At 40.9% G+C, this 14,304-nt stretch overlaps 1 protein-coding gene across 1 annotated transcript in view; it reads left to right on the forward strand.

Annotated features, from left to right (window-relative positions):
• Positions 1–14,304, forward strand: part of BMERB1 (bMERB domain containing 1) — a gene marked incomplete at its 5' end in the record, with an annotated part of 45,656 nt that overhangs the window by 18,208 nt on the left and 13,144 nt on the right. The window contains one exon of the mRNA XM_080353637.1: positions 4,911–5,034. Within this exon, the coding sequence (XP_080209763.1) occupies positions 4,911–5,034 (124 nt within the window). The remainder of the gene's footprint in view (positions 1–4,910; positions 5,035–14,304) is intronic.

Raw genomic sequence — 14,304 nt, forward strand, 5'->3', positions numbered from 1 at the left:
AACAGCAATGAGTGCACTTGCTGCACTCTGCTCTGTTAGCATTCAATATACTTCAGTGAATAAGGATCATTTGAGAATTTCACGCAATTCTTGAGAAATCCCCAAAAGTGCTGACCCGGATTTGGAACAAAACTTAGCCCTTGACAGTATTTCAACACAGATTATCTTATTATTGGACAATTTAAGAGAGTGGGAATAGGCCTCAAGTTGCTTAGTTTAAATCCAATCCGGGACAACAATGACTAAAACTAATTTTCAGCTGAAGCACCGTAAGTGAGTGGGTGGAGCAGGCAGGTTTGTTGCTGAGTGGTGTCTGCACCAGAGACGCCATGCAGCTGGTTTGTACTGCAGTCCTTTAAAGAGCTCTCAGAGGCCTGGGTTGAACAGACTCTCATTTAAGATGGTTCATATGTGTCAAAGATGAAAAAAATGGCAGAGTAGCTGGGCCATTACCCTCACCTGGAGCTCTCCTGTTGCTAAATGCGATGAATCTTCAAGTGACTGGTTCTTTCCAATAGCAACAGATTGACAAGCAAGAAAAAGGATAAGCAAGGTCCTGAAGAGAGCCCACGATGCAGCAGACCTCGTGCTGGCTCTGCTGCACACTTGCTGTGTATCCGGCAGCAGCTCATCACTCAGCTCTTCCTGACTGTGCGTTGTCCGCGTGCTGCTTTAGGTGTTCACAGCCAAGAGGTCTGATTGCTGTCCAGTCCATAGATACCATGAGAATAACTGCTACTCCTCACCTTCTCCACGCCTCTGTCTTTTAGAGATTATGATAACAAAACCCCCACATTAGAATTAAACCAGCTAATGGTTGGAGATCACAATAGGTTTCTCAGTGTACAACATGCTCACATCAAGTGACAGTAGCAGGACTTCCGCTGATAATTACAGTTTCCTTACAGCATCCCTTACCGATTTGTCTGAAACTATTGACACCAGGTATAATGCATTCTATCATTTCTGCTTGGATCACTTCAGGCTTCTTTTAAAGTTTTCTTTGCACTTATTGTCTTAATAGGCTTTTTTTAGTTGTTTTTGATTTTCATCACGGGTGGCTAATGTTCCATTTCTGGCTGGCAGAGAGGATGAAATGTGATCATTAAGTTAATATCCAGTTTAACTATACCAATCCGCATTTAAATTGAAGCAAAACCATGCATAAATAGTTTCGGGTTTAACATTTTCAGTCCCTCTCATTATATATAAAAATTTGATAATTTTATTTCTATATAGTAATTATTTTCATGCTAGTATCTTTTTGTGCATAGAGTAATAATATTTTACTTGTTTCTTTGTCACTGAAAATTATCCTGGAGATTACAGAGCAGACAAAATAGTTTCATCCTGTCACCGGCTGTGACTAATTTCAGTGTTGTCTCTACTTTTGCTTTGTGAATTCTGGCTCATTACCAGCAACAGGGCTTAATAACAATATATGCCAAAAACCAGTTGTCTAATGAATGCCTGCTTTAGATAAAATGAAATGGTTCTTCTTTCTTTTAGGAAAAGGTAAGAGATTTCTGTGTGAAGCTGTTCAGAATCATGTCTCAAAGCACTAAAGGTGTCATTCATTGCTGGCACAGAGCTAGAACTTTACTCCAAGGCTTAATAATGTTAACACGTTCTTTCCCAAGTGGTTTACATCCCAGGAGTTCAAACCATTTTATGAAACATAATTAATTACCCTTCAGTGTAGCTGCTGCCAGGTCGGCCAAACAGTTATCCACAAGATGAAAACAGAAATTCAGACACAAACAGGTTGGTGATTGGTGAGGATCCTGATGGTGAAGGTGTGAAGTGGGAATCCTGACCCATGGCCTCTTTAGGGGCTTGTATTTCCAGTGTCCTCACACCTGTGCTCTACTCTTTCAAGTTTTCTGGGAAATGTGGTGTTCTAATTGTGCCTTTTCCCACAAAGCCTGCCTTAAACATGCATGTTCTTCAGAGAGAGCTGAAGTGTGTGGTATACTGCAGCTCTGTTGTGTTTATGAGACCTATGGACTCACCTATAGAAGGAAGTTGGCAGCTGTTACAGGAGCTTACCTGTTAGGAAGGGAGGTTTACAAAAGCTGGAGATTTGACGCAAAAAATGATATTGTTCCTTAATAGTGCACAGCGGAACACACATAAAGCGTGGACTGACTTCTATCCCGTCTCCTTGGAAGACCATGCCTACCCCTCTAGAGCTGGCTCCTAATCTCTCCCCACACCAGCGTCTCCATGCTCAGTTCTCTGTCCTCACCCTCCAGTTTCTTCCCATTTCAACTGTCTGCTCTGGTTTTTCCTCTTAAAGTTCCCTTAATCCAGCTCTTGCCGATCCTCCTTCCAGTTTCAGATCTCCGTGAGAATTAATGACTTTGCAGTAGGTTCACAGCACATATACTGCTACGAAGAGAAACTAAACCACTCCTTGTATCTCTGTATTATTATAACTACATCTCTAAGTTTGCAGACAAGTTGCAAACTAATATCTTTAGGTTTCTATATTTATTTCCCTCCACTTTCAGACTTGTGCCTGGCTTACATTTTTGAGATTCTTTTGAAAACATTGCCTAATTTTGGATAGCTTTCAAAAAGTATTTTCTCTGGTTTAAGCACACACTGAGTGGGATGTGAAGGAGAATCTGTGACTGTTCTGCAAGAGGTCAGGCTAGACTACTGCTCGTCACGCTAATCCTTGTGTTGGCTCTAAGCACATAGTCAGGGTGTAAGACTTGTTCATGATTCCCCTCCAGAATTATTGAGATCACAGTGTAATAGTTGATCTGATGCGAGCGGTAACACTGGGGCATTTATAGCTAGAGTTGCAGAGTGGAAATAAGATAGGTGCTGCTTTTTTTATTTCTGTTTTCTGAGCTCTTGAGAACTAATTTAAAAATATGTGTGTATGTGTAATATATCTGTGACTTATCTTTCTAATTACCAGTATTATTTGCTTTAATTCATGGTAGCATCAGAATAACTTCCTATCATCTCCTGCTTAATATTTTTGGAAAATAAATTTCCACCAAAGCAAATAATGCTGCAAGCAGTTAAAAATAACTCCGCAACCCCAAAGAGCAACAAGAAGCAAAAGTATACTTAGAGAATCCTTCTTCTAGCTTCTTTGGATTGCTGTCTGAGAAACAGGTAGTGAATGTTGACCTCGAATTGTGCCCATCTGTTTAGGCCACCAAGTTCAAGCTTCGCTGCGGTTCCTCATTCGCACGGAGCCAGGTGAGGTGTGAGGGGAGGAACGGCCAGGGCTGGGCACAGTCCCTGAGGCGTTTTCCGTGGGGTTCAACCTTCTGCAAACAGAGTTCCCAAGGTTTTCAGGTTCTATTTCAACACCTGAGTTAGTGGCCAGGATTTCAAAAGACTCATGCTTTGTGCTGATGGCAGAGCTGGATCAACGCTTCCTAGGACTTCTAGGCTAAACCTCAACTCAATATACCCCAACAAACAGTTTCTAATAGGCAAATCCATCTTCCAGCAGCAGTTGTGTGTTCAGACACACAAGATGGCCTTGCTTTACCAACCAGTTTTGCATTTTAAAAACAACTACTGAGAAACAGGTGTTCTCTCATGTGTCACTTCTTTCCTCAAGATTCTGTTATCTTGAAAAACAATAGTGCTTTTAATATTTATTTGCCCGATTTCTTCATTATGAAGCGAAGCCAGAACTTGCAGATAATACTAGTAGGATAACTTTAAAACATACATACATATACAAATGTTTTTATGTATAAAGAAAATATATTTCTATCCTATAGAATTTCTTTGCTTCCTTTTTGGGAGAACACGTCTTTGTGAACTAAGCTCATGCAGGTGCTCAGTGTTTGTTGAGATTTTGTAGTTTCATTCCTACTCCAAGTTTCTGTCAAAAATTCTTCTCAGCTGTTTGTGCTTAGTCTGTCATGAAGGACTTTGGAATTCATCTCATAATTAATTGAACAGCTTTATTCTGATGCTTTTTGTCTCCTGGTTTCTGCATAATCATCCTGAGTACATTTTGACCTATCCATTTTACTTTTCAAAGCCAGGACAGCTGAAGCAGGCCTGCTTTCAGGAATGTCTCCATTTGGGTACCAAAACATGCAGGCGCTCTATTCTTTAGTCTGTAAATTGTTGTTCAAAATGAAGGCTGAGTATGGTGAGCCCTTGGAATAATGTTTTCCAGAGGCCAAGTTGCTCCATCCCAAATCCACCTCCTACAATTCAGTTCCTTCCACCTTCGATGAACATAGTCCACAGCCCTGTTAATCTACAGAGTAGAAAAGGTAATATATCAGTTAGAGAAATCATCATGGAAGGACCCTGGCCTTACGAGTTGCCAAGTAATTACTACAAAGTGCTGTTTGTCTCCTCCAGTGATCTCAATGCCCCCTTGAAGGCTTAGCCCTACATTATTTCAGTCACATCCTTGGCTCCTCTCGACAGGGTCTGTTGGTCGAGCTGAGCTGGTGGAACGGCGTGAAGAGTTCTACAAAGATGGGAAACCTGCATCACTTTGCATTGCCTGCACTTGTGCCAAGATAGAACTCTTCCAAGCTGCAACTAATTGCATTGAGTGAATTTTATAGTGATTTATGGCTATTCTTTCAAAGGTTGTAGCAGCATCAATTAAGGAACAGCAGCTTTAGTTATGTCAGGGCTGGGGATTCCTTAGAGGTATGATAGATTCTGACTAACAAAACGAATGTCACTTTGGCTGGAGGATTCTTTCCCCTCAAAATGGTTACATTGAAAGTAATAAGCAAAACAATAGAGAAACCAGTCAACGTAGCATTCAGCTAGAATACTCTTTACTACTTGCATTAATTACCTCATAGTCAGATAGCTCTCTGATTAAATTTGCATTCCTAAAAAACCCCCGTTAAGACTGCTTGACTCGCTTAATTTGTTTTCTCTGCTTTCACACACAGATCAACTTGACATCATTTCAATGGCTGAAACAACGATGATGCCTGAGGAAATTGAGCTTGAGATGGCAAAAATCCAGAGACTTCGGGAAGTCTTAGTCAGAAGAGAATCAGAACTCAGGTTTATGTAAGTATCAATGCTTCTGGGAAAACACTATGCAAAATTAATCGAAATAGGAAAGAATGCTATTTAGAAGACTTTTATCTACTTGACATTTTAAAAGGATGAAAGATAAAGAGCATCTTAGTTAGGTGAATGCTTGCAAAATGCCACTGGGAAATTATTTTTGTAGTTGCAAAGGAAATTACCTTTTTTATTCAGCATGATTTGCAGAAAACATAAAAGGGATCTTTTACTTACAAAAGGAAACTTTAGCAAAGTACACGTCTACAGAACATATTTTTATGTCTGATTTCAGTCCTTTGTGGGAAGGATATTTGTCTGAAGAAAAAATCAACAGGTAGGGGATTTGCAGCTTCCAGATTCTAACCTAATTCAGGCTTTATTCCTCACTTCATTAGTGGTCTTGGACAGTTCGTGTCACAAGAGAGCACCCTGTGTTCTGATCTAATAGCAGCAAAGACTGGACGTTTGTTAAATGGAAGCCATTCAGTTATGAACACAAAACACATTTTGATGTATCAAATTAAATAGCAATACTCCAAGAGAAATTTTCAAAACTGCAGAAAGGGTCAGGTGTAGGAGCCTCATTGAAGGTTAATGAATATTAATCCCATTCTGATGATGAAGTCAATAAGGTTTATATTCCTAAATCACTGAATTTAGAAGACCAGGACTTATTAATAAGGAGTAGATTATTTTGAAGTCCCATCAAGCTGAGAACCTCAGTAGATCTAAAACCTGCTGAACCCAGATTCTTGGCATTAGTGAATCTACAGCAGCCTGAAAAAAACCTCATTTGCTCTATCCACCCTTTAAAGTACAAGGATAGGACTGGTATTTTAACCCTTACACCTGGAGGTTAATGTCAGTGCCCTGGCTTGCAGCACCAGAAGTTGAAAGCCTTACACTCAAACAGCACAGAATCTGTCTTTTGAGTATTATCTCAGAAGACTTCAGCCCAGAATCACTGCTTAGACACCTTTAGAAAGATGGACTGGTAACCATGACACTGAGCTTTATTAGTGCTGTAGTGGTACAAGTAAACAGGAAAGGTTTTGTCACACCTTCTCCTCGTAGTGAAATAACTACTCGATTAGTGGCTTCCACATACGTTTAATCCAGAATCCAGAAGAAGCCTCACCACTGAACCCTGCACTTCTCTTGACATCTGTGTCAAACAAAGCACTGAAATAAACTGTGCCAGTGAATGAGAGCCCTGGTGGCCATCTGCTTCTTATCCTTTTGCATGTTGTTCACTCATTCAGTTTGCTCTTGTGTGCAGTCTGTTCTTTTCATTTCCCCCATGCTCACACCCATGCACTCCTGACTCTGCATTGCCTGGCAGGTGTTTTGAGTAAGGAACCAAACACAGAGGAGTTTGCTTATTGGGAAGGGAATATAACTGACATGGGAGCTGTGCAGCAGCGGTCTTCCTACGTTAGATATCATCCAAACACACCCCAGAGCTACCCAAGAGCTGTTGACTGGCTGAGTGAGGAGACCCCTTCTGAGCACCCAGGTCCCCCTGAGGTGTGGCAAAGCAGGTGGGGGACAGAGGCAGCAACTGCTAGAGATGGCCTCACTTTTTTGTCTTTCTGAAGTCATGGAAAGCCAACCTTGTTGCTGCTGTCTTCAGCAAGCGGGACTGAGGTGTGTGCCGCCACCACAGACCCTCTCATTCCTTTAGCAGCTGCACACTGAGATGACCACTTTTGCAGGGCCATTCACACCCCTCTCCAGCCCAGCTGCTCCCTTCTCTGCAGCAGAATGTCCTGACTCTGCCCATTGATCTTTGAGGCAGTTCAATTCAGATTGTTAACAGCACCAAATGGAATGGTCTCTGCACTGGGACTCTACTTGCAAACCAGCCAGCAGACAGCATTGATGGTGATTTTTCAAGCCTTCCCACCTTTTAAGCCCATTTACACGAGGAAAGTTCTTCACATTGGCTCATCAAGTGTGAAAGACAAACAGCCTCTCTCACTCAAGGGCCTCCAGAAGGTTCCCTTAATAGCTTTTAGGAGTCCAAGCAATTGCCTATTTGACTTTGTCGCATTCAAAAATGGTTTTTACATTTTAGTCCTGATAAGTGAGAAGCATGTTGCTAGTGATGCCCCAATAATATCGCAGCAGCTGTTCCTGACTGCCTGGTATCCTGGGTAGTTTACACTGACAGAGGGCTCGGTTGCGTTGGTCTTTGATGACAAACAGCTTTTAATGACCAATAGCTTTTAATGACCTCTTGTCGAGCTTACCAGCACAACTACAGTTACCTCAGCGCTCTAAGTTTTCTACCTGTTTAACTAAGCAAATTACATAAACTCTAATTCATAGACGAATCGTGGAACACTTTATATGTGGCCATATTTCCTATTTTTCAGTAGTTTCCCCAAGTAATGCATTGCCAGAGGCGCAACACCAGAAGTCTGGATGTAGGTCGTGATTTTTAGTAATTGTTTTCTTCTGACGGGGCTCGATTCCCGTCTGAATGACCCATACAACCCGCTGCATGAAACCGAGCCGGCTCAGACAGGTTTAAGGCAGAATCGACTTTGAACATGTGGCTGTTAAGTGGCAGCACTACGCCTGTGCTCAGACCACTGAGCTCAAGACCAGCTTTAATGAGAGCCAGATCTCTTTAATTCTTGTGCCTGCTTTAACTTTTTGTTCTGTTGTAACAAAAAGATAAAACATACACATAGCAATGGAGAAAATGTGTGGTATGTTTTTATTTTTTCCCCCTCATGCTGTTGGCAGCAGAGTAGAAATTCTCGAGTTAAACTGGGCTTTTTTTAGTTCTTAATAAAGCATGAACACACTGAAATAATTCCATATCACTTAGACATCCAGCCACAGCTTACATCTTTAGCTACATTTTTTAAAGTAATGGTGCATTCTTCTCACTGTCTCCCTGTATGACTAATTTTTTTATTCACATGTTGCTTGATCCTAAAACTAGGACAGAGTACATTGTGGCTGTGCTTTAAAATAAATAATAATAAAAATAAATGAAATAGGCTAGAGGGCTTGTGCTCTGAGTGTATCATCAGCCCTAATGGTGGCCATGGCTCCCTCCTCTTAAGGGCAGCAGCCCATCAGCTTTACTTACATACACCAGCAACTACCACAACTCTTCACAGCACAGACACTATTTTAACAATATTCACACTCAAGAATAAGAATAAGAAAACAAAATCCTGCAAGCTAGACCTGTTGCTGATTAAAATCAGAGCAAGCTCTTCCCCTGTCAGAGCAGCACAGGTTTAATCCATGGAAGGAAGTTGCTCTAAGATTGCTAACTGAAATGACTGTTTTCCTTGAAGAAAGCGCACAAAGATTGAGATGGGATGATAATAAAACTTACCATTACGGATGTTTCAAACAGCTCTGCAACAACATGTGTTGTCTTTAACTGTTAGGTCAACATTTCCCCCCTCGAAAATGCAGTAGCCATAAAATAAGGGCATCTGGCAGAGAACTGCTCCAGGTTAGCATATCAGCCAGTAAAAGAAACCAAAAGAACCCACAACACAAAAAAACCCACCAAACAAACAAACAAAAAACCAAAACCGAACAAAGCAAAAAACCAAACCCATGATTTTTTTTACCATAGTAATACTACGAGGCTCATATTCCATCTCCTCATTGAACAAAATAACACCAATGACTAATGAAGGCTGTAGGACAACAAAAGGGATAAAATGAAGTATGCTGCTCTGACGCCACTACACAAATGTTACATGACAGTATTCGCAGTTGGTAACACTTCAGGATCTAAATAAAATGTTTACTGAGCAGCTGATCACTAAAAGCTTTAGAAGTGTCACCCTGTAGGGGTGAAAGGAGGAGTGGGATGGTGAAGAAATAAAAGCCACAGACTTAATCATCAGTATGATTTTAAAGCAAGTCCTGAAGTATTTGAGAATCAGGCAGTGGGATTAAACTGAAAAATTAAAGGATTTGATAGTATTAGACTTAAGAAGTAGTAGAGAGGATTGTTGAAAAAACATACAAAACTATATGTGGTTTGTTTTTCATACATATCCAAGCAGGCTCTGTATCTCATCAGTTAGCCTGTGTCTATCAAACATACTATTCGTTCAACAGTCCTGCTCTTTCAGTTTTCAAAATTAAAAGTGAGGAAAATTTCAATTATATTTGAACAAATTTCACATACATTTCTGTGATTGAGTTAAAACATCAAAGCTTGTTGTTTTTTTTTTAATTTATTAATTTCCCCCCACCTCTTTGCAACAGTCACACCATGAATAAGCAAGTTGCTTTGTGCTGTACTGGATATTAAAATTACTCACGATCTTCACTCTGTGCTACTGAAGAAAGGTTAATCTCCTCATGAAGAAATATTCCACCTTTAGAAAAAGATTTGGATGCCAAATCAGCAACAGTAATCCACATGATACTGAAAGTCATTCACCAGATAAGAGACCTCACCTGCCTGCAGCTTTATGATTCTGATTAAAGAGAGGGCAGCAAAGAACTCCTTTAATAAGGGGCACAGTGTATTTTTAAAGTTTAGAAGGAGTCCTTCATAGGGGCCCTTCCCCTGCAGAGCCGCAGGACACAAAATGGCCGCCATGCTGGGGCAGCTCAACTACACAACACAAAATGGCTGCTCTGTCTGTGGGGCCGCGGCAGCGACCCTGCCCCTGACACTCACAGTCCTCTTGTGACAGCTTGGAGGAATTCATTTCCTTCCCAACAAACCCTGTGTGCTCCTCTAATTGTCTGCTGGGCTGCGTGACATAGAGGGCTGTGAGCTACCAGCTAAGGCCTCAAAAAACACTTTTTCCAGCAACCACCTCCAACGCCCCTGGCTACAGTGGGAGGCAACGGAGCTCTGGCTCCATCCCAGGAGGTCTTCTTGAAAACCGGGGGACATTTCAATGCAGGGCTGTTAAATGCATGTGTCCTCCACCAGTCCTTCAATAAAAATAAACCCACTCGCTGCTCAGGTCACCTCAAGCGCAGCACCCAGGAGCCCGCGTGCTCCAGCCCAGGCCCAACTCAGTGCAGCTTATGGGGCGCAGCTCTGAAAATTAAACCGCCTGACAGGCACCTTCCAGAAACTGCACAATTCCCAAGAGGTGGACAAGTCAGGTGTGTGCTTACACACATGAAAATTATTTCAAAATTCAGAAGATGCATCTTTAAGAAAGTGGAGTAGTTTATCCACATCTCTGTAGCAGGCCCACAAATCAGGTACTGTCCACAGCCCCACAGAGCAACACATACCGGTTTTCAGTGACAGATTAAAATTTACTATTGAAGGCCAATACCTGTGTTTGCTCTTAGACAAATATCAATATTTCTGTAGTCTATCATTGTGTTAAAGAAAATCTTCCCATAGAGAAAAATGGAACATTCAGTGAGAAGAGTGGAAACAGGATTTAGTCTGTTTAAGAATGAAATACTAAAAATTTTTAAGTGAAGAACACAAATATTTGTACAGTTTCAATACCTGTGATTTTTCTCTCTTTTGTACTGCTTTGTAGTCCACTGTACATTCTTTTGTCTCTGCTTTCCAGATAAAAGTGGCAATTCCTTACTGCTATACTAAACATACTGTGAGACCTCATTTCAGTAATTAAAAACTAAAGCACTTAAAGATACATTTAAACAGTATAACTTGGTGGAACTCTGAAGTGACGCAAAGACATACAGTACGGGAAACTCCAGTTGACGTCTGATTTTCAAATTTGTGAAGCTTCTTTATTGCAAAACACAGCTTCTTAATTTTGCTGAATGAAGGTCAATAAAATTAGATGTGTGGCAGCACGTTCTTAGCCTGTCTTCCTGAAGTGTTTTGTTTTGAAAAGCAAAGGAAGCAGCTGAACTCTTCTATCTATTAAGCAGATTACATGCTATGTGCCACAGTGAAATAGTTCATCTTGTGTGCACTTTAAAAGAGGCCAGATTTCTGATAATTCTTGGTTTTATTTTTATCAAATCAAGGAAATAAAGCAAAATCAGCTGAAGCAACCGATTAACAGGTCATGACGTTTCTCAGACCTTGTTGCAAAGTGCAATTCTTAGCATTTGTAAGCCTGTCCTTTGCTCCATGCTGCTATTTCCTCTAAAAAGAAAAGGAGGGCAGCTGAAGACATCTGTACTCTTCATATCCGGGAAGTCTGTACTATTTCCAGCTGAATACCTGCTTGCTATGAAGAATTACCTAAAGTTTACATGCACACAATTTTCAGATTATAAAATCAAGCCTTCCTCAATTAGGTAATACCATGATTTATGTTGTGCAATCACATTTTAGCTCGGGCAACCACAGTCACAGCAGAGCAGATGCATGCTCTGTAATGACATTATGGAATCCCGTTTTTGTCTCAGGACCCTGCCTCGGTGCCCAGGATGGGCCTTCTCATTGTGCAGCAATTGTGGCTGCTTGTAGCATCTCTTCTTCTATGCTCCCAACGTTGTGAGATGTCATTAAACTATGCCAGGAGCTGTTGTGACCATCTCCAGCCAGCCCAGGAAAGGAAAATATAGCTTAAAGTCATCATATGCTGTCTCCAGCTCTTCTGGGTTTATTTTCAGAAAGGCTGAGGACTCAGCGTGTATTGATACGAAGGAGACAATATGTACAGAAAAGCCTCTGCTTATAGCTAGCTAGAATTCCCCCTCATTCGCTTCTCAGGCTTCTCTTGGCTCATTTCTTAAAATGCTCTCTATAAAAGGAGTTTTGGGTCAAACTGTAAGTTTTCAATCTGTCTCTGCTGTTAAGGAAAGCAAACATACCACTTCAGAACGTGCACGCTCTCTTATTCTCCTGTCCCGCTTCTGCTTTTTGTTTCCTGGTGAGATAACAGACCCAGGAGCCGAGGGAGCTGCTCAGGCAGCATCCTTTTCATTGCACATTTAATGTGCTATTGCTATGGATACTTGTGTGTGGCTTCAGAAGCAGTTTAGGATTCCTGTCAGTGTGGGGCATGGAAATCTACTGTAAAAATGGGTAATGCATGTGTTAGCTCAATTTAGCTGACAGGAGACAGGCAGCAAAACCTCAGACCTCTGTATGATACAGGAACAGATCAAAACTGGAGCTCAGAATCATTTATAGTGCAAAAATCTTGCATTTTAAAATGTATTAGCACATTCTGATGCAGTAAATATTAATTGTATAGGTGAGATCTTATCACCCACAGTCGCTGCCTAAGCCTATGAACGGAAAAGACGTGGAGTTCCTATAAAGCAGCATTTGCCGTCATCATGAAACATATTCTCTCTGCCCAATACTGCTGGCTTTCCAGGTGGAAAGCAAAACTTGAAGCCTGTTATAATGGATAACCTTGAACTAAAACTGTGGAAGAACCTCTGATGGCTGTCTCGGGAGTGGTTATTTCTGCCATGCAATGTTTTAATGTATGGGAATATAGGATAGTAAATAGACCCCTTAAGTTGTCTTAGGCAGTTATTGAAAACAACTTTACTTATCTCATTAAACATGGTTTATCTGTAAAAATATTATCAATATAATGCACACAGTATTTGCTTAATGTCTGTGTGGTTATTACGTTGCTAAACTAATACTGTGAAAAAGCCAAATTCTCCTCCATATTGACTTAGCAGAATTAAAATTGGTCATTGTGCGCTCTCAGTACACACTCTTAGATGACTCCCTCTTCTCCAGAGTGCTCGTAATATCTACACCATCCAAATTCTCCACAGATCCATTCTGGTTTTTAGACCATTTTACACTATTATGTTTGATTACTTGTAATCCCAGGAACAATTACCATTTACGTAGATAAGTTTGTTGCAGCTTGGCTTTACCATGGTAATAAACTCATGCTAGGAGTCCCACAGCTTCATTAGCTGCCCAGAGTGCATCATTAATCCCTGGGTTTTGTTGTTGTTGGGTTTTTTGTGGGGATTTTTGGTTTTTTTTGGGGGGTGGGAGTTTCTTGCTTCCTATCAGGCTTCCTATTTCTTTACGTGCCTTTTTAACCTTTACCTTTTTCGCACTTTGCATAAAAACCTCATAAATCTCTCTCTCGCTGCTGTGACATTGATGTACCCATTGCTAGAAGTGGTAGAGGTGGGAGAGTCAGTACTAGTTATTTTATAGGGGGTTGGACATAATGGTAGGATCTCAAATTTAGGGCACATTCATGAGGGAGAAACATTGATAGTCCATATTCTTTCTAAGGCCAATGACACATCATCAGAGGTCAGACAGGATCCTCACCTTTATGACTTTTGCAGTCTGCACAGCACATTGGTATTTTCAAGTACAAAATGATGCGTCTGCTAATTGCTTCATGCAACCACTGCCAAGTGAAGCAGCATCCAGCTACATAAGAACTGTAGAAGTGAGAGGTTAATTCCTTTGGTGATGAAAACATTCAGTAAACCAGCTTAGAAACCTTATGTTTTAATTTAGAATGAGTGCAGTAAATCTAGTAGATTTACATGAAATGGGAACATGAAATAGTCGCTGGCTAAACTGGGAAGGTAACACTGCACTACAAAGCTTATTACGTGGAGTGTTTCTGTTCTCAAGAGAGAAAAGGCAGCTGTGATTGCTTTGTTTGAACAAAATTCAATTTTTAATTACTTTTTCAACCAAATTTGTTTATCTGTTTTTCAGGACTCACTAATATAGCGTCACCTGTGACTTCTCGGTGGCTCAGTGCCACACGTGGCAACGATGACACACAGCAAGAATCACCCCGGGCATGGGTGAGAGGGAGGGAGGGTGAAGAACCAGGCTGTGAAAGCTGTGGCTAACGGTGTTTACTCATGGGTTACTATATATTGCCAAGCAGGTGTCCTGGCTTTTCCTTTCTTCACTAGTTCTAATTCTTCCTCTGCTACTTTTTGTTGTTGTGCTGTATATTATTGATTTTCTCTCCTCTAAGGAATTCTCTCAGGGCTGTTTATTTATATATACAGCATTTAGTACTTTTCTGGGAGTTTGGCACCCAGCTGTTACTACAGTGCACCAACAAAACCAGATTTTTTTTCACTAATAGAGTTATTGTCAGTGTCTTCTGATAAGATTTATCTTCTCATGGAAAGGAGTAATAATTTGTTTCTCCTTCACAGCTCTATAGCCTTAACAGTACAATATAACTTCCTGTGAATTCTTGCCTTTTTTGTCCTGATTGTATCTTGTTCTAAGGACATAGGAGGCACTCTGGGATGTTCTAGAGGAGTGTGACGACGTTTATCTTTCAATAAATACACGTGTTGGGTTGTTGGCTTCGTGAGATAAGGTATGTTAGGGACTGATGAGGGATA

This window comes from Nesoenas mayeri (assembly GCF_963082525.1).
Source record: "Nesoenas mayeri genome assembly, chromosome: 15".
NCBI classification, from domain to species: domain Eukaryota; kingdom Metazoa; phylum Chordata; class Aves; order Columbiformes; family Columbidae; genus Nesoenas; species Nesoenas mayeri.